The sequence below is a fragment of the Pseudonaja textilis genome, chromosome 1 (genome assembly GCF_049901715.1).
Source record: "Pseudonaja textilis isolate UNSWEBS1 chromosome 1, rPseTex1.2, whole genome shotgun sequence".
Taxonomy (NCBI): Eukaryota; Metazoa; Chordata; class Lepidosauria; order Squamata; family Elapidae; genus Pseudonaja; species Pseudonaja textilis.
Window position 1 is genome coordinate 39,107,414 of NC_141990.1, and position 24,685 is coordinate 39,132,098.

A 24,685-nucleotide genomic window follows, 5' to 3' on the forward strand; every position below is an offset into this window, starting at 1 on the left:
TCTATTGTATAGAGTAATCTGGCATTGAAGTAAACATATTCAATAGTAGTAATCTTAAAAATCCAATTTGGGGAAGATAGCATACATTGCCTTTTGCAGATTTAGTACTGCTTGTCAACTGTGTTCTAAATCTAATATTTGTACACAAATATACTTAACCTGGGTTTTTGTTTTACAGTCCACCAGCATTCTATAATAGTACATCACCCCCTGGACCAGAGTTTGAAGGAAATGATCCACACATTTATAACACAGAATCAAGTCCAGGACATAACGGACCTACAGGGCACCCAGGTTCTCCTGGTCATCCCTGTATTGGTCCAGTGGTGCCACATAGTCCACCCTTACAGCCAGTTCCTGCAGGATACTTAGGAGTACAAGGTCAAGCTGGTGGACCTATGCATGGAAATCAGGGTGGCCCACCTTTAACACCATCTGGTGTGTCATACAACTGTGCAGTTGCTCAAGAACATATGGCAAACATGCCTAGAGACAATCACTGCCCACCCGGTCCACCATATCAGCACATTCCTAGTGAACGTCAGCCAAATCCTGCATATGAGACTCTTCAGAATCCAGCTAATTTCTATGACAACTACTATTCACATCAGGCTGTGCATAATTTCCAAACAACCAATAATGCTAATGGTAAGTTTTAATTTATAACATTGTTTCATTTTAGTTTATCACTCTGAACTGAAGAATCTTATCTGTTGATAGAATCAAGTTTTCTGCAAGCTTTAAGTATCCGAAGTTGAGAGTTAAGTGTGATGTGGCTAAGAGGATAAGCATTAGAGCCTCGTCTCTAAAAGGGAACTATACAGGCATTTCTCAAGACCGTTAAACACTGAGTTCTGAGTTTTTAGGTTTTGGGGTGTTGGTGATAGTAGGGAAAGAGTATGTTCATCTACTTAACAAGTTTTTCTGCAATCAGGAATCCCACCTTGCTAAGCTTTAGTTGTAGGAAAATCTATAAGTAAATGTATCTTAAACAAACTTCCTAAACCTCTTGAAATTATAAGAACTATAATCTATGAGTAAATAAGTTTAAAAGTTTGCAGTTTGGGGTAACTGTTTGCAGACAGTTTGTCTTAATCCTTAATTAAAGATATATATGTAAGTGTTTTCAAAATGTATGTACTATGTAACAGGAAAATTTATGAAAGGAAAAGTTTGGTAATCTATATATTCTGCAATGGAACGATTTCACCTCTTTCTAGAATTTTTGTAAGTGGGATCTGGAAACCTTGGATAAGTGTACTGCATGCATTATACACTCACTTATAAAAGAGATGGATGTGGGTGAGGGTGTATTTAAGTCATTCTTGACTCCTGGCAACTGCTTGGACAAAACCACGCAGTTTTCTTGGTAAGATTTTAGAAAGTAGCTTGCCACTATCTTCTTTCAAGGACTAAGAAAATTATTGACCTAAAGCTGGCTTAATGCATAAGGCAAGATGTAGAATTGTCTTTCAGTTTTAGCTTGTTTTTAGCCTGTTGCCCTAAACCACAAATGCTCAAACTCGATCACATCACGTGACGTATCCTGGCTTTTTTTTTGCCTTTGTGGAGCCGAGGTGGGCATGGCCTGCACATGATGCATCCAGCCGCGGGCCACCAGTTTGATACACCGGCCGAAACCATTACATCAAGCTAGATCTTATGTATTCTGTATATGTTTATATTTTCCTAAAGGAGAATATTTAAATGCTTCATTTCTGTTCAGGAGCCTCAGCAAGTAAAACTTATGCCTCAGCAAGTAAAATGTTAGTCATTAGCTTTCCTCATGCAGAATACTTGCCTCTTTGGAACTGGATGTGTACCTGCTTGGGTACTACTACTTTGAACTGAAAAGCTGGTAAAAAGTGAAGTAATGATGGCTTAGGAATCAGTCCTTAAAGACATCCTTGAGAACACTACACCTTTTCTGTATAAGAGACTTTTTTTTAAAAAAAAAAAAGTTCAGTTTGATTTAAAGTACTCTAGATATTTTTCCTGCAGTTATCAAGGAGCCCCAAACTATCCTCAATTTTGAAGGAATTATCACACAACTATACTTGATTTTATAGTTGGTTTATTAAATGATACTAAGTAACTTCTAAAGTTTCATAATAAATACTAATTATTTGTAATACTTAATGCAGATGCTACATGGCAAGGAGACTTTACAGAACACCAGTCTTACATAAATTCATCAGATTCACATAACAGTGGAAATGAGTATGAATCAGATTGTGTCACTACAGCAGGGCACAATTCAGCTATGAATGTACCTGATTTTCTTCCTGCAATGCAGAAAGCCCTTTTTGTAAGGCTCAGTCAAAAACATCAAGATGATGGAGAACAGATGAGCAATCAGTGTCAAAGGTCACTGAGTAGAGAAGAAGGTATTTTCAGATTGTGCATTTGTCAAATACAATACTATATTGCATATTGTTTCTTTTTCAGATATTGGGATACTTTACTGTATTCTTCCCTATTGTGTTTATTATAGTCATTGTAAGTTTTATTAAGCTCACCATTTATTTCATAATCAACTCCCAATTGGTTTAAGAAAATAGGGTTGTGTGGCTGAATCTCTAATGAAAAGCATGCATGTGTCTGCTATAAAACAGTCATACAGAAAGACTGATTGAGTCCCCCTTACATATTAGCATAACACTGAGTTATATTTTTCTTTTTGCATAAATTTTATTTTTATTATAAGATAAAAATACAGAAAAAAGTTAGATTTTAAAAAGTGCAAAGAGAGGGAAAAAGTGGTAACTTCCAACTTTTTTCATTGCAATAATATACATACATACACAGACACGTGCGCGTACACACACACACACATACACACAAAAAACTTCCCTTTTGCTTTACATTTCATATTTCAAACCATTTCTATAATAACAAAATCATTCTAATCATGTAAAGTTTCATTTATTTCAAATTCAAGCAAAAAGTTCAGAAGCAGTTTCCAAATAGGAACAAAAATAAATTCTCATTTTAATTAAAACAGCTTCCCCATCTCTGATAATGCCATCACCTTTACCGTGTAGTCTTCCATTGTGAACACTAGCATATCTTTCTATGAGTCCTTTTGGTAATAGCTAATAAAAATGGATACATTCAGAATACAACTGCACACCTCCCACAAATAAGTTTTTTCTGAAATTTTACAGGATTTTGGTGCACTTAAGATCCTAGTGATACTCTTTTTATACTGCCTTTATTATTTTTAAAAAATAATTTTAGGCATCGAACATACGTAATAGTGCTTCCTTCTATTTTCCTCACAAATATAACCCTGTTAGGTGGGATGGGTTGAGAAAGAAGAGACTGACCCAAGGTCACTTAGCTGGCTAATCTTCTATAATAATAATGTTTTAAAAATTACAAAGTTTTGTTTTTAAATAAAATAAAATTTTAAAATAAAATATTTTTAAATAAAATGTTTTAAATTTGGAGTTATGCAGGGGGTGTTCTGGATTTCTTCTATACTTTTAGCACTTCAAAAGTGCTTAAAATTGAAAGCAAAATATTATCTAAATGGTTATATAGCCCCAATGTTTTTTTAAAAAAATAACTTTGGAAGGTTTTGGCATTGAATTTTGCTGATTACCAGATGAAAGTCTACACAGATATACAGCTAACCCATTTATCTTCTTGTTTTTATACTGTATGTCATTTTAATAGCAGCTTAAAATTTCATAATAGTACTTTGCAACTTTTATTCCTATGAAATGGTAGAATCCTATTTTAGACAATACGTAGCATGTTCCTGAGATTTAATTATCCCTTTTTTCCTTTTAGATGATAATGTAAATTGGTATTCTAGTAGTGAAGAAGAAGAAGGAAGCAGTGTTAAATCCATACTGAAGACCTTAAAAAAACAAAGTGAAACGTTTCGAAATCAGCAGTCAACAGATCAGCAAGTGCGTGTTACGCCAGTTGACCCGAGACTTGCTAAGGAACGTGGTTCAGGAAACCAGGCTGTTGATCCAAGACTCAGATCAGCTTCTAGATCAAATGCTAGGAAATCATCGGAATCAGGAGTTGTGGACCCAAGGCTTGCACGAGATCCAAGAACTTTAAAGGGTAATGAAAGCAGTCATGGAAGCTCCTCTACTGGTGGAGCAAAACTGGATGCGCATTATTCGCACCCTGTTGTCAAGAATGTGCAAAAAGGATTGGATGAAGATGATGAAGATGCTGAAAGAGAGTTAAGAGACAGAGCTTTTCTCATACCATTGGAACCTCTTCCTGGAGTAACATTACGAGATCCAAGATCTCAGCTTAGACAGTTCAGCCATATTAAAATGGACATTGTTCTAAGCAAACCCAATTTTGCTAAGCATATCGTATGGGCTCCTGAAGATTTACTCCCAGTACCTTTGCCAAAACCAGATCCAGTATCTTCAATCAATTTACCCCTTCCTCCACTTATAGCTGACCAGCGATTTAATCAATTAAGGAATAACAAAAATGATTCTATCCTAAGTACGGTTCCATCTGATCCACGACTAGCAGCAAAAGCAAAAAATAATATAAATTTAGCAAACAGGAGTGGATCTTTGGAGCACTCTACAGATTTGCATTCTGGTAATACAAATAAACTAGGAGATCCTCGCTTACAAAAAACCACTGACCCCAGGCTACATAGACTGTCCAGTACAGACTCCCATCATGGAACGGTGAAGGATCTTTTGCCTTCAAAAACTGATCCTAGGTTGGCCAGATCCAACTCTAGTACATCACAGTCCTCAGAAGCTGCAACCTTCCAGTCTGACTCAGATACACTGCCTCCATATGCACCTAAGTTGTCATCTGCAAGTTCCAAACTAGGCACCTCTAGTTCAATAATAAGTGGCATTAGTTTGTATGATCCAAGAAATCATACTTCATTGGATTCTTCTCCAGTTAATTCAGGAGAGAATGGAGAAAACCAGAAAAAGGGTATTTTGAAAAACACTGGTCAGAATGAAGTAGCCACCTCAGAAGAACAGTTGCCTCAAAAAGCATCCCTGCATGTAGAAAAACATGTGGAAGCATTTGGGGAAACCAATTCAGAGAAAGTAGCTAATCTCAATAAATCTCAGGCTAAACACTCCAATTCTGCTCCAGCGGTGCACAACCTTCCTATCCAAGCTTTATCAGGGTTAATCAGACCACAATACAGTGATCAGAGGCAAGTAAGGCAGCCTGGGCAGATCACTCCAGCACTAGAAAATGATCCAAATGGGGAATCAGATGACAAGTCGCTGAAAGATGTTTTCAAGACTTTTGACCCAACTGCTTCACCTTTTTGTTAGCTAATTAAGATTTTTTTACCATTGTGAATAATGCCGGTTTCCGCAGTTTTGTAACTGGGTTTACCTCTATGCTTTATTTATTTTTAAATTATAACCAGAAATACTTTGGGGCTGCTATTTTCAGAACCACATGCAGTAATACAGTATACTATAGTGTTTGCCAATTTGGTATTTTCTATATAAGTTTCCCATTTCAGGGATATGAATCATTGATCCGTTTAAATAAAAGTGTATATCATGTTAGGTCCAATAGAAGCACTTTCATTGTAAATCATCATTAAGGGATTCAATTTAAAGACTTGTATATGTGTAATGTGTCTTTTCAAAATCAGCATTTTATGTTTGCCACTTTTGTATGATTGTACAGTTTCAAGCAATATAATGTACATTACTATGAGAAACATTATTTAAAATGATAATTATCTAATCTTCTTAAGCCCAACTTGCTAAGCATTTGACACAGGGCAACATTTTTTACTCATGAAACTGATATTCTTAGCCTAAAAGATACTGTATTACATACTGAGGAGCGGAATAAACTTTTTAAAGTATTTTATTCTATGCTGTATATATGCAAAGGACATAACTAAGACATTATTGTCAAAATAGAAAACATCTAGTTCTATAAAATGTATTTACTTTTTCATGTATACCCTATTCTCTATTGTGTTATGTCACATTGTGGTGTTCATGTATTCAATGTATTTTTGTATTCAGCTACTTAATTTGTATTGCTTTTTTGTATTGATGTAATGACAGTAACATGTATTCATGTGTCTGGCATTTTTAACAAATTAAAAGAGTGAAATCTCTGACTTTCCACAGACTCATGGTTTCCTTAGATCTGTGACTTCATGAACAGAAAATTTAATGAATTTCTGCTGTAATTCTGATTTCTTACATTGTCAACCACCTCTGGTGAAGACTGTTTCAAATAACCTCTTGGCCAAAATATTACAGCTGAATTTTTATCTTGCAAAAATCAAAAGCTTCACTTTTGCAAGTCATTGGTGAGCAGCATAAATTGGGGCAAATGATTGAGGAGAAAAAAGTTCACTAAGCAAACTAAATAAATTGTGTAAGGGAGGTGAGGGGATTGACCTCCAAATGCTAAGCATTGAGATGCAAGCATTAAACTTATGAGGAAATGGGAATTCTGTGTTCTTATCTTTCTCTCAAGGTTAGCACCCTTTTCCCCCAACATCAAAATTCTTAAAGGTTAAAACAAGTTGATGTTTATATTAATTTAGCATTCATATATCGGCATCAAGGCTTATAAAAATAGGTACTTGTCAGATCCATCTGAGGCATACGAAACTAGCTGTCCATTCCAAACAGATGAACGGCCTTTCCATAAGTTCTCTTACATTCTTGTGAGTCAATTATTTTATAATTGATTTCTCAGGTATGACATGTAAATGAGAAATGTTCAAAGATGATGAAATGTAAGAAAACAAAATGGATATCAGAAAAAAACCTGGAAATTGCGAAGAGAAAAAAAAATCTTAAAAAGAACTTAAATAGTTTCAGAGAGCTGATAGAAGACACAAGCAACATTACAATAAATATAAAACAAGATGGAAACAGACATGGAAAAAAGACATAGTTAACAGGTTATGGTTTAAGGTATGTTAAAGGTAGGAGATGCATGGTGACTCAATGGTTAAAGATGCTGAGCTTGTCAGCTGGCTGACAGCCCAGGTTTGAGATCTAAGTGCTGTTTGATAGCATGAGATTCTGTTACTTGCCTCAGCTCCTGCCCACTTAGCAGTTCGAAAGAATGCAAATGCAAGTAGATGAACAAGCACTGCTGGTGAGAAACTAACAGCGTTCTGGGCACCTTGGCATATTCATGCTGGCCACATGATTATGGAAATGTCTTTGGACAACTCTGGCTTCCTAGACTAAAGAACAGAGATAGCGCTGCCCCCTAGAGTTGGAAACAACTGGACAGGGAAAACCTTTACCTTATGACATCAACATCTAAGATACCTTACAAGATATTCCCAATTTACGGTGGATATAAAAAAAACTACACAGCCCTGTTAAAAATGCCAGGTTTGTACAATGTTAAAAAAAACAGACCAATAAAACAAACCACTTCAGAATTTTTTTCCCCACCTTTAATATCACAGAAACTGTCCACTTTAATTGAAAAATAAATCTTTTAGGGGGAAGAATAAATTTATTTTATATTAGCATTCAGTCTTTAGGGATAGGACCCTATCTGCACAGCACATGTTGCCTTGGGAATCTGCCAAGATTTTGAAGTGATAGATAGCTAATGCTTTAAGAATTAATCAGCAGTAAAGAAACATGCAGTCAAGAAATATGTCACAAAGTGGTACATGTGGTGCCACCATGAAGGCCTTTGAGAAGATACTCCGATGCTGTGATGTGTCTATACCTACCAAAATCAAGAGCATGCAAGCAATAATATTCCGTGACATTCTATGTAAGCGAAAACTAATACAGATAAAAATAAATGTTCCTATGGGAAAGCGGAAAACATTACATCTAGAAGCTCATTTCTTCGAGTACAATCCTCTTTTAGCAGTTTGTCCAAATCATGTGAAGTAGGGTCCAACAGAAAGAATACAAGTAGCTCAGGCTTGAATTGTGGTGTCTTTGGTGCTCTCTTAGCTCCCTTGTTTGCTTGCGGATGTTTCATTACCCAACTTGGTAACAACATCAGAGAGCACCAAGAACTCCTGAGATCATAGGACTTGGCAGTCAATAAATCTGGAGGGCAATAAGTGGGGTAAAACTGTCTTAGATAACATGTTTCCTTATTCATCCTAACTCCCTATTTTAATGCTAATTTTCCTAATTGTGCTTAAGCTTTATACTTTCAATAGTTTCATCATACTGGGAGACCTCACTTAGTGACCAATATTGGGTTCAACAGCTCCATTGTTAAGCATGGGAAATCATGTGACTGTGCTTTCCTTTTTCCCACTCCTCCACTTTCTGGACTGCTCATCCCAGCAAAAAGGGAATGTTTCTAGTTACATTGATTGGAAAGAAAGGGATTATAAGAGAGTAAGAAGATATACAATGGGCATACACATTGAAAGGAATGTGTATTCCTGATGGTGTACCAGCTTATTCTCTTGTATTCCCTATTGCTCCAATCTACCAGGGAGAAAAGAAAAGAAAAACAACAGGTCAGGACAGAGAGCAACATATAGTGGCTATAATAGTAATCGTGACTGGGGGACACTGCAAAAGTTATAAATGTGGGCATTGGTTGTAAAGTCATTTTTTCAACATCGTTATAATTTTGAACGATTGTTGAATGAAGCAGTTGCTAAGTGAGGACTACCTGTATTTAGAGGGACTGGACTATTTACTGCTATTATAATAAAGTTCCAAGATCACAGAGGTGAAAGTGGGCTGGGCCACAGTCCTGTTTTGCAGAGTCCCAGTTTCTCTTTGTCTGAATTCAAACTTTCCTTGGCCCCATATCACTGAAGACTCTTCCTCCATTGGCTGCAAAATGCACCTGTATTTGATTCTTTTGTATGAGGGGATGGGTGTTGCAAACCCTGAAGGAGGGGAAATCAGAGAAATGTTAGAGTTTTAACATTAAAACGGTTTGTGGCAAAATGTCTTAGAGTTATACAATCCTTTTAAAAAACTTCCCATTAAAAGTATTTTGATGGGGACACAAAAAGGAATTGAGAACATCGATCAAAATTCAAGAATACCTACAAGGGATATTTTGAGCACTGCAACAATATTGTGGGAAGGGGAGAAGTTAACTCATTGTCTTCTACCTCTAAGGCTCCAGTTCCAAACCTATTCGTAATTCCTTCTGAAGAATTCTTATTATCTGCTTATTTAATGTATAGTCTGTATGTCCTCCAAAGACAGAAGATGGCATACATAGCTCTTCTTCCTCCTTTGAACTGATACCAAAGCATGTGAGCGAGTTAGGCTGAGAGACTATGGCAGTGTTCACTTGACAAACTTACCCCATAGTTACTAAATACAGGTAGTTGTAACTTAGCACAAACTGGAGTACATTATTTACAGTGCAATGGACCCACAGTTATAGGAAATAGCATATGTAATATGATTTATATTAAAAATGGAGCCCAAACATATACTGGAACATTTATAGCACTTTTGCCATATTGTGCTAACCCCAACTCTGAATAGAAATGGAGCAGACACAGATAAAAGCCTGTCAGTTTGGAGGTTAAACATTTAAATTAGCTTTATCCAATCTGGCACTTTCCAAATATATTTCCCACTAGCTAAGAAATTCTGATAATTGCAATTATCAGAATGAAGGGATACTGCCAAGTAGGGAAGATTTTTGGACTTTCAAGTTCACATTGAGATTTGCTACATCATACATTCTGAAGAGTAGCACATTTTACTCACTTTGACACAAGCTGCTTCTGCTGCCATAAACATTTGAAGAACTCCCTGGAAGAGATTTTGAGCATTGCTTACAAGGTGTTCCACAGATGACCTACTGCTACCTGTTGATGCAATTACCCTTGGAAGTAATGAGATAAAACATTATGTAACACCTAAAGGACAAAAAAGTGTAACAAGAAAATTGGATTCAGTTACAGGAATCTTGACAGCTAAATACTTTCACTTCTAAACATGTATCTTTGAGATTGTTAGGGCAAACTTTATTTTTTTAGTAATAAACCTTTGTTGAATAGAAGAATCAGCTAACTTCTTCCAAATAATAGAAAACTTTGCAGATGTTTTGAAGTTCCCATGTTTTCCAAACCTCCTTTTCCCAGGTAATGAGAAGATCACAACATAAGTATTGTAGTTATTTAGCATTAACAACAATTAAAACATTCTAATGAGGATTGAGCATGCTCAGCTATGCTCAGCTGATTGGGGGTGGGCACAGAATAAAGAAAAGTTATTTATTTTATTTGGTACAAATAAGCTGACTTATTAGAAACTTTCTTCAGGTTTCACAGTGGATTATTTTATTGAAGAGTTCACTTTTTATGAGGTGAATTTAAATTTGATGATGAATTGGAAACTGAAATCAAGGGGATCTATGTTAAATTATTTCTAATTTAAGTCTCATTAATTTCAGTTTAGCTATTCTAACTGTCACTTATAAATATAATTACATTAATTTGAAACCAAATTTAGTTGAACTAAAATGCTACTTACAGGTAGTCCTTGATTTACAGCCACAATTGGGACTGAAATTTCTGTCAGTAATCAATGTTCCACACTTTGGAACATTGTTTGGAACGTAAAACACATTACTTCTCTGCATCCCTCAGCAACTTCAATTCCAGCACGCCCCATTGTTAACCAAATTCCACCAGTCATTAGCTGAGGCCCCACCCATGTCAAGCTATTTCAAGCTTGGTCTATCGCAGTTCTGAGCCTCCGTGAGGTCCGGAACCACCTCACATTCAACTCTTCCTTATCTGTCTCCCCAACCCAGATCTACCCTTTTGGCCACCTTGCATCCTGCCTTGTGGCAAGCAGCCTCAGAACCACGCAGCTGGGGCATCTGGTACAATGGTACAATGTCACAGACAAGGAGTGCAACATGAAGCCACAACCTTCCCAGGAAGCTCCAGTTATCCCAGGAAGCCCCAGCAGCACAGCACGAAGCTGCAGCCCAGCAATTCAGCACAAAACTCCGGCCACTTCAGCCCAGCCACCTTTTCTGCCCTGCCCTCTGTCACTCCAGCTGAGCTTCTGCCAGGACTCATGAGGAAACTGTTGTCTATAATCTGGGGAGGGCGGGAAGCCCCGCAAGAAATACCTCACAAAGGGCCAGGCTGGGCATGCTTGGTCAGCAGCAGAGCAAGAAGACTGTAAAGATTAGCTAGAGAGGCAGGGACTGCTGAGTACAGGGGGCCAAAAGGGCATAGATGGAGCAGGCAGGCAGGTGAGAGGAGTTGAAACGTCCCTGCAGTTGTAAGTGTGAGAAAGCTGCCAAGCACCTGCATTTCAATCACAATTACTGGGTTGCTGCAATGGCTGTAAACTTCAGGGACTGGCAATAAATCCCTTCATTTACTGTAAATTCATGTGTGGTCCCTGAATAAATGGTTGTAAGTTGAGAACTATCTGTAAATTAATGAGCCAAATCAGATATTTCATTCGAATTACTTTAATTACTTTTTCAGTGAAAATTAAGTGCAACTAACCGTCTGGATCAAGGTAATCCAAAAATGTTTTCCGGCTGCCTTTAAAAAGTCAGCCCTTATTTAATTTCATTGACACAAATAAAAAAATAGAGATTGGTGGCACAGGTCTCCAACACCACTTCTCTCTGCACCATTCAATGCCTTCCCCATTCTTAGATTACAACACACATATTCTCCTACGTTGCTCTGAGCTGCTGAAGGTCATTCTGAATTATAGGTCATACTACAGAAAGGGCAGTACCTTGGCACCAGAAGAAGAAAAATACGGATATAATTTGTTTTTTTCAGGGGGAAATTATTTCAAAAATCTAGTTACCGGGTAATGATGCTAAGTTGATAGTTAATTGTTTTGGTTTTCTCCAAGGCACACAGTAGGTCAGCTGCACGTCTTTCATCTATGCAATCCTTTGTAATTCTGCCAGCAAATTTCACCAGGGCTTCCCCTCCAGCCATAACTCGAATAGCAGTGGCAATGACTTCCTCTTTGGTCTAAACAAAAAACAATTATAAAAAAGAGGAGTGAATGAACATTATCTTCCTATTAATACATTTCTAGCCTTCACCTGAACTCTATGGCCTGAAGCTAGTTTATGCAACTGATATAGTCCAACAGTACCTCTCTGATCATATGGCCAAGATAATGCATTTCCAGCCACAACCTACAATGCTTCAACCCTATGTCTTCAGAGTTCGGTGTTCCAGCAGGATAGCATCTACTCTCTCACAAACATTTTGCTTTATTTACAAAAAAGAGTAAAGACATCTTCAGGTTCAGCTTGACTTCTGCTGATTACCTGGACACACCCATGCTGTTTTGTAATTCATATGAAGGTGGTCTGACATGACTTTTTTCCAGGAATATTTGTTTTAATTTCTGCTTTAGCCTACTGCTTTGGAATTCCCTGCTGATCTTCATTTATATATGAACAAGGGATGTCCAGTTTGCAAGTTGTTCTGAAACAAAAATACATTTTGTTCTGAAACAAAAATGAAATCATTATCCCCAATACACACTCTTTCATGCAAAACTGTTAAAGAGGAAATACCATGATTGGCCCTTTCCTTTTTAGAAACTGAGCCATGTATGACACTTGAATTCTCATTTCCTCGATTATTTGTGAAATAAGACAGCCGTGGTTCTCTGAGTCTCCCAGTGATGAGGTTGGACCAGATCTCAAACTGCATTCAGAGTGACCAGTCTGGAAATCACTTGGAGGATCTTCCCAATACTGTGGAGATAACAAAACAGTTTATTTATCTCTCAAGCTCCAGGATGTTCATATTCTTTCAAAAAGGTTTATGCTGTGATGCAACCCACCACCACACAACCCACCAACCTCCAGAAATTATGGTGGCAAGCCTGCAGTTTGGCCATGCTGCCTGACAACCACTAATGTTATCAGAATTGTGAGGTCCCAAGCAAAGACTCGAAGACATAATGTGTCCACCCAATGCTTCTCCTCCCTAGTTTCATTGCTGCACTCCAGAAAAATAAGTGCAATGGTGGCTGTGCAACTGCTTGATAGGACCTTGGATGATTATCAGGATCCTTATCTGTCAGAATTCAGACCTAGATATGGAATGGAAAGGATATTGGTAGCACTCTGGCTCTCTGGCATGGCCAAGGTGGTGGCTGTATGACCATCCTTGTCTTATTTGACCTCTTAGCAGCTTTCAATATTATCAACCCTGCTGATCCCTTCTGGATCAATTCAGAGGATTGGTGTTGGGTTGTCTCTTTGTCCAGAGTCAATCCCAGTCAGTAGCAATTGGGAAGGGGAGATTCTACCCCAGATCAAACTGTGTGGGGTGCTGCAGGGATCAGGCTCGTCTCTCCTATTTAACTTATGAAAACCATATGGATGATATGAAACCATTGGGTGAAATCATATGCTGCCATGAGCTGAGGCATCATCATTATGCTGATGATACCCACTTATACATCTCTACCCCAGGCAAATTAAGCGATGCTGTGGACATCTTATCCCAGCATCTGGAGACTATGAGCTCTGGATGGGGAACAACAGGCTTCAACTGAATTCTGTCAAGGGTAGCTTTAGTTTTTGAAACCCTCTGGGTCTACAACTATACATCTTTGGTATTGGTTGGAGTTGCACTGTGTCAAACAGACCCTGTGCACAATCCAGAGACTTCTGCTCGATTAGCAAGTGGTGTTCATAGAGAAGGGGCCTTTGCACAACTTCATGTGCCAGCTGCGCTTGATCCTAGATCAAAGGGTCAATTATCATGGTCAATTATGCCCTGGTCACCTTCTGCTTGGACTAATTCAATGTGCTCTACATGGGGCTGCCTTTGAAAAGTATCAGGAAACTTCAGCTGCTGCAAAATGCAGCAGTATGAGGAGTTATGTATTTTTTGCAGAACATACATTACACCTCTGCTTTGGGAGCTGCATTGGTTACCAATTTATTTCCAAGCTCAATTCAATGTGTTGGCATTGTCCTTTAAAGCCCTTCATGATGTGGGTTTGAGGGACAATCTCCCTCCGATTTAATCTGCCCATTCCCCAAATCTAGCAAAGAGGACATCTTATGGATTCTGTCATCTAGGGAGCTAAAATGTAGCCCCGTAGATGACAGTGTGACTGGCATTTTCTGTAGTGATACCTGCACTGTGGAATCTTTTCCCTCTAAAGGGAGCTTTATCTCATCTTTTCTGAGCTTCTGATGGTCCCTCAAGACTTGGTTGTGTCAGCAGGCCTGAGAGCCCAAAGGGACTGGTGAGCTAATGTGGTGAACATGATTTTAAAAGAGCTGAAAATTCTGCTCCAGGCCATTCCAACAATATCAATGTCATTGCTATGCCCATGTCTCTCAATATTCCACAAATATTATTTAAAACATCAGCATCCACTATTAAACTTAATGATACAGAATAGTGAAAAGCATTGTGTACCAGACCATGTAAAACCTGCTGTCCTATAACTGTGTCCTCATACCGGACAAAAGATCACATTTTCTCTATGGCTATAATTTAAAACATATCTAAGTCTTTGGTGCTTTAGAAAGAGGTCAATATTACCATGGTAATTTTGTTACAGGCAGGAAAAAATCCTTCTCCAGCCTTGATGGCTTTGTGTCCTTGGGATGGGGTGTTCTGATGCTGCGTGCAATCTTCTTTCTTCAACGAGGAAGGCTGGATGGAATAAATATGTTCCTCATCATTTTGTAAGCACCTTCTAACAACTTGCAGAACTGTTTCACTCATGCCTTTCATGGACTGAAGCTGTCTTACAAGATAGCCAGCTTTAGCAGACCACTCATACAGAAGACTATCTACCAGATGATGATGCTGGTCTAGTTGGAACTGTCCAGCCAGTCCCATAATTTCATCAGTAAGGAGGAGAAGGTTGCCTGTAGTGGTGAGTACATTCTCTTTCGGCTTTAGAAATTTGGATGGCTCCTCCAGTGCATCCCGGATGACTTTGTCCACTGTTTGGATATTTGCTTTGAGGAAGGCTGCCTTTCTTCCAAAGGTCTCCTTTTGGATGAGGTCACTGTCACTTCCAGTGCCATGTGATATAAATTGGCTTAATTTGACAACACTCTGGATGCTACTCAAGTATTCTCCATTGAGTCCATTCAGTTGAAGCAAGACGGCTTTGACTGTTATGGCAAGTTTTCTTTGGAGAACCTCGAACTGAACCAATAAACTGGGAGCAGCTATTGGAGAGACTGCCAGAGCATTTGCAACTTGAAGCAGAGATTCTGTCAATATTTTGATCTGTTCTGTTTGAGATGGGATCTCATTCTCAATACCTTGTCTAGTACATAAAAGAATAGACAATTTCGCAGCTTCCTGTATTCTAACAGAATTTTCAGATACTGTTGTCAGCGTGCTCTGCAAGCAAAGCCGATGTTTCATTTTAGTTTGTAACTCTTTTAAGGCTAATACATCTCTTCCTATAAACTGATCTACAATATTTAACAATGCTTGGATGGTAACAGACCACAGAATGCAACTTGCATCAAAACTGTCCTGTTTAGCAAAATCGGGATGAGGTTTACTAATATCCTGTGCTTTTTCAAGCAGATATTTTGTTCTAGTTTGTACACAAGTGAACTGAATTTGAACTCGTAGGAAAATTTCCTGAAGGCTGGAACACTCGGGGAGCAATTTTCTCTCATCTGAATGGACCACTTTGCTAATTAACTGAACCAGCGTCTCTAAAATCTTCATGATCTCATCTAAACTTTGAATTTCGTCATGAGAACTACATGGAGGCATAAAGCCAACTAACTGCTTTGCCAGCCTGTACCAAAAACTTACAACGAAAGTCAGACTGTGCTTTGTCTCATCAATCTTCTTAGAAAGCAACATAGCTGTTTGCAGCAGTTGCTCTGAATTGAGAACAGGGTTTGCCTCTACTTCTCCAGCTAATCCAATAAAATGAGGGATTAACACCACTATTTCTTTGTAATGCAATAATTTATCAGACATAGGTGATTCAACAATCCGTAAGGCTTCTTTAGCTGCATCAATACAACAGTTAGCAAGTTCTAGCAAATCAGCACAAATGCTATTCAGGTGTATGGCATCATGTATTCTTGTTGCTGTTGTCAGCTCACTAATCAGTGGGTGTAAATTAGCTCTTCTGACTGCATCTTTCTGGTATATAATATTTATTCTGGGAAATTCTGGAGAAGGACAATAGGCTGGTTTAAATTTGTCCAAAGACTCGACCAGCAATTCTGCATTATTTGAGCTATTTTCTTTTATGAAACTTTGTGTACTAAATTCCATAGGATCCTGTGAAGCAAGGGCATCTAGAAAATCCATGGGAATATTGAAATCATGGACACCATCCCGAAGTGGACTAAGAATATCTGGCTGATTACATTCATCTAGCCCCTTTCGGACATTACAAGCAAACTCTATCAATTCCTTTGTCCTCTTTGAATATTCTTCTTTGGCTTGCAAACTGGTCATTCTTGCCGTACACCAATTTATGCTAATTTCTGTCTGTGTTATGGCATTTTTCAGCTGTTTAATTAAAACCAAGAGCCCATTCCGGAAAATGGGATCTCTGGCTTTGGCCACAAATCTATTAACAAACTCAACTATCTGTGTTGCTTGTCTGCATAGTCTAGATGTGTGCCCCCCAAAATGTTCAAAGTGCTGCATATCTAAAGCTTTTTCACTTGCTTCTTTGTGTCTCATCATCTCTTGAACAGATGCATCAAGGAATTCATGCAAATCCAATATTTTGTCCAAACACATCATCAAACTTTCTGTTGTGCTTGACCATATTTGAGACAAGAAGTTTAATTTTTTAGACACATCATCATTTCCTGGAAAAAGGCTCAGTTCACTCAGGAGACCAGGCACTGTGGCAAGAAGTCTATGAAATTGTTCTATACACTGTTCAATATCTTCAGCAGTTTCCCTTTCAGTGCATGTAACAAGAATCAAATTGGCCGCTTTAAGCATCTGCGTGGAATGGCTGAAGAATGTGGTAACCAAAGGTTTCAATTTTCTTAGGAGGCCTTCCTTTCCAACATGAGAACATGGCTCTGTGGCAGCTTCTATCAGTCTCCTCATGGGGCCTTTAATATCAACCAAATTATCCAAAACATGATAGATAACAGCAGAACGTATTACTTGATTAAGATGTTCCAACTCAGTTTTCATGGCCAAACACTCATCTTTTATATTTTCCTTTGGAAAGCCATTAAATGTGCTTACATCCATGACAATCACTTTTCTGAATTTCAGTAAATGATGACAAAGTTGAATTAGTTTTTGCTTTAGAGTTGCTCTTGATGAATCAGCAAACAGCATGCAATAGAAAATTAGAACTTCTACAGGTAAGTTTAATTTATCTTCATGTAGATGAATTGGCTGTGGACTAAACATAAGGCCTAGAAATTGATGCAAATACTGGGGGAAAAGGCCATACCTTTCATGCAATTGTTTTGTTCTTCCTATGTTGCTCCTCAACAGGGATATCAATTTTTTAATACTACTTTTTACTAAGTCAAAAATATAATTTTTTGATAGGTTCATTTGCTGCTCATGGGGATGCTGAAGGTGGCTGACTTTTGCTGTGAATAACATAGGGATGCTGTTTTTAAGGATCTGCAGGTTTTCAGCTAAATGTTTCCGTTGCAAAGATTCTTTAAGATCCCAAAGGAGTCTTTCTGTCAGATTGGTGAGTAACAGGAGAGCCTCTGAAAAGGGGCGAAAAGCACTTAGCATCGCTGATACATCTTCAGCAGAGTCCAGCATCAGCAGGCAACCAAATAGCCAACGAGCAGCTTGGATTATTTGCCTGATGGTGGAATCCTCTTGTGCCCAGAAAACCTTGTAAATTAAATTTTAAAATATAATAGTAATATCAGCAATTGTTAAGAGAAGTCTCTTTTTACAGTAGTCAGGATTATTGCAATAATCTATTTGGCAAAGTTATTTGGCAATGTTAACAACAGTGTCATTTGGGGCCTTTCTCCCCAGCTAAGTTAAAATGCCATCAACCTCTCTTTGATTTGCTGTCCCCGTTGTCAATTCCTACCCTGCATTTAATTGTAAAGACCCAATATATGTTAGGCAAAGTGATTGACTGATTCTATCATTCATCATACCACCACCAAGTGCAAAAAAAAATCCACCTCTCATAGTCCATAGTCCAGTGGGAATGAGGCAAACCCAGTTGTATGATTGTACAGCCTCACTATTCATCTTCCTCTTCTTTGTTCTTCCTATTCTGCTATAACTCTAGCTGAATACAGATTAGAAATACCACGTCATAAAGGAAGCCTGGTCAATTTTATTTATGATTTCTCTCCCTTTCCTTTTCATCCATTATTTAAATACAAAATACTTACTTCCCAGTACCTCTATGTTCTGTTTAGGAGGCATCTGGGGAGAGGGGAGATTATGCTATTTCAACTTATGAAGGGGCAATAGAATTAAAACAGGAGTATAAGCAGCCTAGTGATATTGCACAATTCTGATAAACCACAATTTAAATTTGCATGCTGCTAATTGCTTCCATTTTTCCATAGAAAATGTAAAATAGTGACATCCTTATAACATATCTGTAATATAATAAAGTGGAGGATTCGCTGAAGGACAAACTTTTAGAATATATCAACAAGACCAATCTTCCCTTTCTGTAGTGTATTTAAAACAGATAATAATCTCCCTTGTTAATATCATTAAAAAATATCTGAAAACTTACTATTGTACAGTAAATCATTAATAATATACAAGTAGAACTACTTTATCTGTACATATAATATAGTCCTCTAGGACTATCAATCCCACTAAACAGACACCAGAATCAATTCCACAAGAAATCTAAAACAACTTTTAATGAAATCAGCCATAAAGACAGAAACTTGCAAATCTGGTTCTGCTGTACCTCTTATTCCTTTTCATGCTTCAGTAAATTAGGGAGGTGAGCCTTCCAAACATAATCTCCATTGTGGGCTTAAAATATGTTTTATTCCCTCATTGCCCTGGCAACTGATCTTGCATATCTCCATCAAGATCATCTTCCTTACTTTCTATAACTGCTATTACTACTAATTAGAAAATGGCTACACTGCCACATCAGTAAAATCTTTGTTGCATGGAGGTCACTATTACTATAATTGGGAAATATTTAGAATGACTTCAGATTCTCCTTTTACCCCATAATTCTTCTCTTACCCCTCAAGTTGAGATAACAAAATGAGGTCCCTGAGGTAATCCTTTTTTGATCTGACAAATATCAATTGATAGTCAAGCATTTTCTGCTCATGTATTTTTGTAGTAGCTAGTCATAAGTAAGAGGTACAGATCAATTATTTGTTTTCTTCTTGGGGTGGAATGTACTGGCAGAATACTGCTGTATCATCGTTTTTATATTGCTACAGATCTAGCCATCCTTAAAGGCATATAGATAGTTGAACCTTTGGCAGCCGATACATATCTGAGATTTTGCCATTTGCAGAAACTTCAGTACCCATTGTGGGACATAAGAATATAAACAGTATAGCAGAAATGAGCAAAGGTCTATTTTTCATTTCTACCCCAAACCTCAAAAGCAACCAGATAGAAGGCAAGGAATATCTCGCTTTTAGCAACAAGCTTTCATAAATGCTCTGCACATAACTGACCAGCTGCTATGCCAAACATGCAAAACTATGTTTCAATAGTTAGGAATAAATTTAATGTACTTTTATAGTTCCCACAAGTATTCTTTTTGCAGAAACAGCCAATTCTTCTACAGAATTGCAAGCATCGGGTTGAATGAGAAGCTTCTGAACAGCAAGAAGGATGTTTTTTCCTGATACCAGGAGAGTTTGAGTTGCTGGCACCATCTCTTTCTCAAGGACCTCATCACCAGATTCTTCAGCCAGCCTAGAATGGGACAAAAGATGTGGCATTTAGCTCAGTTAATGGGAGCTGGTACTGTAAACAAACCAGTCTTTGAGGTCGCATATCCGACACCTAACATTGTTCTGCACAGCTTTTATTTTGAGTTGCAAACCTACATTTCCTTCCTATAATATATAAATTACTTGATGGTTAGCTTGAGCCCCAAATTCACAATTAAATAGCTTATATTTTAAAATAAATATTACCTTCTAGCAATACAGCTGAATTCTTCCGTAGCTTTTGCTAATTCTTCTGCAGTTGTCTCTAAATTGGCAAAAGCTTCATGGGTAATTTCTCTCTGCTCAATTGCTATTATTAAATTGTAAAGTTCAGCAATCATGGGCAAAATAATTCTATGCGTGGATTTGGTATAAACAATAGCACTGATGTCATACAGGGAAAAGCATTCTACTGCTTCTGTTTTGGAAATAAAAGACACAATTATCTGAGTTATATTTATTAGGTAAATATATTTAAATATTATGATACATGAATTATAAAGTTCTGAAGGATATTTCTGAGGCAAGCTCTTATTAAAAAATCATAATCACACTTTTTGTATCAGATCCCCAGAGATATCTCTATTTTAATCAGCTCTTATTTTTAAACATCTCAATTCTTTGTCTGGTGTTACTGGCATTTCTGTCAACAGTGGTAGATGTTGTGGGTGGTAAATTTGAAGAGAACTTTTCATAAGCACTGTTAAATCCAAGTTGTCTAAAATATTATTGAAAAGTCATTCAAAACAAATCAAACTGGCAATAGCAGGAGTGTTAAAAAGTTCATATTCTTGTTTATCATACAACCTCAAAACACTTTTAAAAAAGAATGCAGTTTTTTCACTACAGACAAGTTGAGCAGATAGCATTTTTTTGCTACATAAACAATATCACTCACATAAGAACACCATGATCAGAAAGTTAATAAAACATGTAGTGCTATTTACTAAACTCTAGCTAACAACCACTGTCAATAAAATTGTAAAAAATTTGTAAAAAATATATACACGTCTTCTGACATGCTTTGCAAAAAACAGTGCTTTTAATGTTACTTATCACACAAGTGTTAGCAATTATTTCTTAATCTCAAATATTCTCCATTTGACAAACATTTTAAAATCTAATTATACATATCTAACTATACATGTCCTAGGGGGAAAGCTTCATGTGTACTTAGTTATTTGTGCACTTTATCTACACTTTATCAATGCAAATGGAAAGCAGGCAATTTCCAGAAATTAAAACAAACTTTCCATCAATCAAACTCCTTATATTTCCAGGCCTAAACGCTTCTCCCTCCTAATAGCAGGTTTTCCCCAAAGTTCCCTTCCAGATGATACATCTAGAAATTTCCCCACTTTTATAGACTTACCCTTTCTAATGCCCTTTGCTTACTAGGGAGATGACAAGCTCAGACCAATGGAGCAGCAATTCTGCATGGGAATCAATCTTACTGAACTCAGTGGAGCTGATTTCTAAATAGATACAGACATTTGAGCCAAGCTTACGTTACACGGCCAGTGAAAAAGGCCTTTTTTAAATAAAAGGAAACCTTTAAAAGGTTTTCATCTCCAGCCATGTACATGTTCTACCAGATCTCTATTTTACCTGTCTTTGCCATGTTCTCCCCATATGTCATTCCTTGGAGGTTATAAAAAAATCCAGTCCCATAGTCCACTAATTAAAAAGCCCAGCCTGCAAAGAAAATGAAATAAAACACTTGAAACAAGGGAGAAAAAGAATGAAAATAAATTGCAATATCAAGGGGAAAAAAGTCAAAAAGAGATTCTAAAGTAGCTTTCTTCTTCACCCAAAGATATGAATTATCAGGGTGGAAGGCAGGATAGAGCCCAAAGATCAGTGATTGAACATAGACCTTGCAAACAGAAAATCCAATTTCAGCCTCTGATATTTGTAGATCAATTTTCTAAAGATCAGCAACAAGTGATATGAAGAATTCTCTGCCTCACACACTGGAGAGGTCTTGCCAATCAGAGTAGACAAAACCGGACTAGGTACATGCAGTACCAGGCAGCTTCCTCCGAATGGATAAATTATGTTTTCTTGCTCAATGAGGACAATTAAAATGTCAAATTAGTCTGAAAATCAAGACTCACAGACTGCTGAACTATGAATTCATTTTGCATTTCTCTTTTCAGCATGGAAAATAAACATGACAACCCAGACAGTTTTCCTTTTCAAGGAATTATTCGGATAGATACCAGCTTAAGAGAGATGCCTGCAACAGAGAAAAAGAGGAAGATAATAATTTCCTTTGTTACTTCAGTTGGGTCCTGGTAGATTCTGAGGATGCATTCTTCACTGATACATGCAACATGAGAACTCAGCTTTATAAATAATTAAACAAGCTTATTTACTAGTAATAGGAACCCTTTAGAAAATGAGATGTGGTAACTTTCCAAAGCCCAAATCATTAGTCAGTCACTATTATGGCACAAATAATCCTGTGTGTACTATTAAAATCCACCTCCACAAAGGAATGCGGAAGAAGAGCAATAAACTTTAAATTACACAAAAATGCCCTGGTATGCAAATTACTCCATATTTTATTTGAAGTTAAGTAGGACAAGTTTTGCATCCATGCCTGAACAATGGGCAAACTCTCTAAGCTTTTGAATAAAATATATAAAAATATATAATAAAATAATTTTTAAACTAACAAGGGACAACAGAAATCAAAATTACATACTTTCATGTATGAAGACATCTATACGGGTGGAAAACTCATCTGTTCTTTTTATACAGAGTATCATAGAATAACAAGAGTTGGAAGGGACCTTGGAGGTCATCTAGTCCAATCCCCTGCTCCAGCAGGAGAGTCTACTCCAAATATTAGCCTCTATCTAGGATCGAACTCACAGCTTCCTGATTGTGAGGGAAGAGCTCCACCTCTAGGCCACCCGATCTGCCATACCATGGTCTGAAAAGCTGAACTATGCCTGAAGAAAAATCTTATGAGTACAAATCCTTTATTAGGGAATTTGAATTCCATACATTCATTTGTATGTTTGATTTTAATTATTAAATAATTTACTCATTTAATCATATAACACGAATATGTAACACTAATTTTACTTACTACTTACTGCATACTTTGTCTGGGCATTTTTCCTCCTCCTCCTCTTTTTGCACATAACAGACATCTTTAATTATTAAAAACCAAGAAAAAAGCTCCTAGGTCAGATCAAATACTGCACTTTTTATTCAGGGATATATTCCTACAGTAACCATCAAGAAAGCCCAGAAGATACTTTCTGACTTGGGATTTATTTTATTAATGGCTAGCTGAAAAAAACAGGAGCTAGATACAGGGAAATATATGGAAAGGATCAGTGATATAAGGAAGGTATGTTGAATTGGTTAAGTAAATATTATTATTATTATTGACACTAATAATTAATATCAAGGTAATTAATATTGTTGTAAATATTTTGATTATTTCCTAAAAATATTTGTACCCAGACAACACACTGTTCAATTGAAATTGGAATTTTTATATGCTATAAAATAAAAACTTCAATTAAAAAAAAAACCCAGAAGCCAAACAGTAGAAGCAATACTCTCCCCCACACACCCCAATCACCACTATTTCTATTCTGAAATTGTTACTTTCAGATATACTGCCTTTGATTCTGGAGGAACACCAAAGAACCAACTTTTTGCGGTGGGGAGTCTCTTTGTCCTATGTGGTTGTTCGAAGTCAATATCCATTTGACATACAAGCAATCAAAATCAATTTCTCTGTGTCATCTGACAAAGACCACAAAAGGGAGAGATAATGTTAGAATGTCACTGGAGAAGGTGAGACAGATTTTTTTTTTAATTTGGCTCTATTCCCCTTTTCTACTCTTTTTTTATTATTATTAAATGAGCTGGATTAAAGGCTATCAGTGGCTCAGCATATCCATTTTTTTGTTCCTATGGAGAAAAAAAAAGATGAAAATCACCTGGTTATTTTTGTCAGCTTGAAACAAATTGAAAAGGTACATTTTCCGGGGACAAAAATGACACACGTCACAGTCTCCCCCCGAAATACTCATGGCCAGCAATGCTTTGGGACCCAGCTAGCCTTCTAGCTGCCTAACGCCCTTTAAAACCGCCCTAGCAGCTGACGCTCGTCTGTACATTAACAATAAACAAGCAGACCAGCTTTACGGGTTGCCTCGCGTCCTTTCCCTCCTTGGGAAAAGACCTGAGGGGGGCTTCCAGTTACGTCAACCACAGAAGGGAGGGGAGCGGACCCAATTCCCACAAGCCACACCCATTACTGTGGCGCACTGTTTCTCAATCACAGCCACTTTCATAGGAATGGACTTCAACTCCCAGAAATCCTTGCTAGCTGGGGAATTCTGGGAGTTGAAGTCCATAAGTCTTAAAAGTTCCCTGGGTTGAGAAACACCGCTTTGCCTATTCTCTGCGCTCCATGCTTACGCTTCACTCCCCTCCCCACCAATGCTAATCGAAACACAGCAATGCTCTGCCAGGCGGGTCTTTCCTCTTTTTTCTTTTTTTACGATCACCCGAAAGAATCTATAATCTGGGCCAGATTGCGGCAAGATTCCTCCCGGCTGCGTGTGATGGGCCGGGCAGCAAAAAAAAAAAAAAACCCGGATCCTCCTTTTCCACTTTATTGGATGAAGAATTAGACCAAGTATTTTTTTTTTCTCCTCTCCCAAACCAGCCTTACGCAGGCCGGCGCCATTCCTTCCACCTTGAAACTGGATAGGCTCCGAATTAACCGCACGGGAAGCCTCCTCCTCCTCACGGGGGAACTGAGAGGGCGGCGCGACTCAATTACTCTTTTTGCGTCGTGAGGCAACCGCCG

General features: G+C 37.7%; 2 protein-coding genes across 8 annotated transcripts in view; one reads left to right on the forward strand and one right to left on the reverse strand.

Moving 5' to 3' along the window:
• The window catches only part of ZC3H6 (zinc finger CCCH-type containing 6), a 27,163-nt gene extending 21,054 nt beyond the window's left edge, over positions 1 to 6,109 (forward strand). For all 4 annotated transcript variants that reach the window (XM_087931641.1, XM_026695921.2, XM_087931652.1 and 1 more), the window contains 3 exons: positions 179 to 648; positions 2,145 to 2,387; positions 3,799 to 6,109. In XM_087931641.1, the coding sequence (XP_087787767.1) occupies positions 179 to 648; positions 2,145 to 2,387; positions 3,799 to 5,297 (2,212 nt within the window). In that variant the 3' untranslated portion in view covers positions 5,298 to 6,109. The remainder of the gene's footprint in view (positions 1 to 178; positions 649 to 2,144; positions 2,388 to 3,798) is intronic.
• LOC113433364 (uncharacterized) lies at positions 2,708 to 24,651 on the reverse strand. 4 transcript variants are annotated; one of them, XR_015743285.1, is made up of 10 exons: positions 21,957 to 24,650; positions 21,448 to 21,534; positions 20,047 to 20,257; positions 19,639 to 19,822; positions 14,498 to 17,779; positions 12,502 to 12,684; positions 11,772 to 11,944; positions 9,690 to 9,807; positions 6,587 to 6,774; positions 2,708 to 4,197 (listed from the first exon to the last, which is right to left on the reverse strand). XR_015743285.1 is itself a non-coding variant. In XM_026695917.2 (9 exons), the coding sequence occupies exons 2-9, from the start codon at positions 21,476 to 21,478 to the stop codon at positions 8,765 to 8,767; spliced, it is 4,263 nt and encodes a 1,420-aa protein (XP_026551702.2). In that variant the 5' UTR covers positions 21,479 to 21,534; positions 21,957 to 24,649; the 3' UTR covers positions 7,463 to 8,764. The 4 variants fall into 4 exon arrangements, 1 of the variants encoding a protein (XP_026551702.2); XM_026695917.2 differs by lacking the exons at positions 2,708 to 4,197; positions 6,587 to 6,774 and adding an exon at positions 7,463 to 8,845 and having other exon boundaries at positions 21,957 to 24,649; XR_003373648.2 differs by lacking the exons at positions 2,708 to 4,197; positions 6,587 to 6,774; positions 9,690 to 9,807 and adding an exon at positions 12,250 to 12,409 and having other exon boundaries at positions 11,808 to 11,944; positions 21,957 to 24,651.
• Between the last annotated feature and the right edge of the window lie 34 nt (positions 24,652 to 24,685).

Bases quoted from the DNA above. Each gene is read 5' to 3' on its own strand.
- LOC113433364 (XM_026695917.2), bottom strand. From the start codon at position 21,478: ATGACATATGGGGAGAACATGGCAAAGACAG. The intron at 20,258-21,447 runs GTAAAATAGAGA...TTTCCAAAACAG, and splicing joins GGAGAACATGGCAAAGACAG to AAGCAGTAGAATGCTTTTCC. The intron at 9,808-11,771 runs GTAACTAGATTT...ATTACTTCCAAG, and splicing joins CAACTTAGCATCATTACCCG to GGTAATTGCATCAACAGGTA.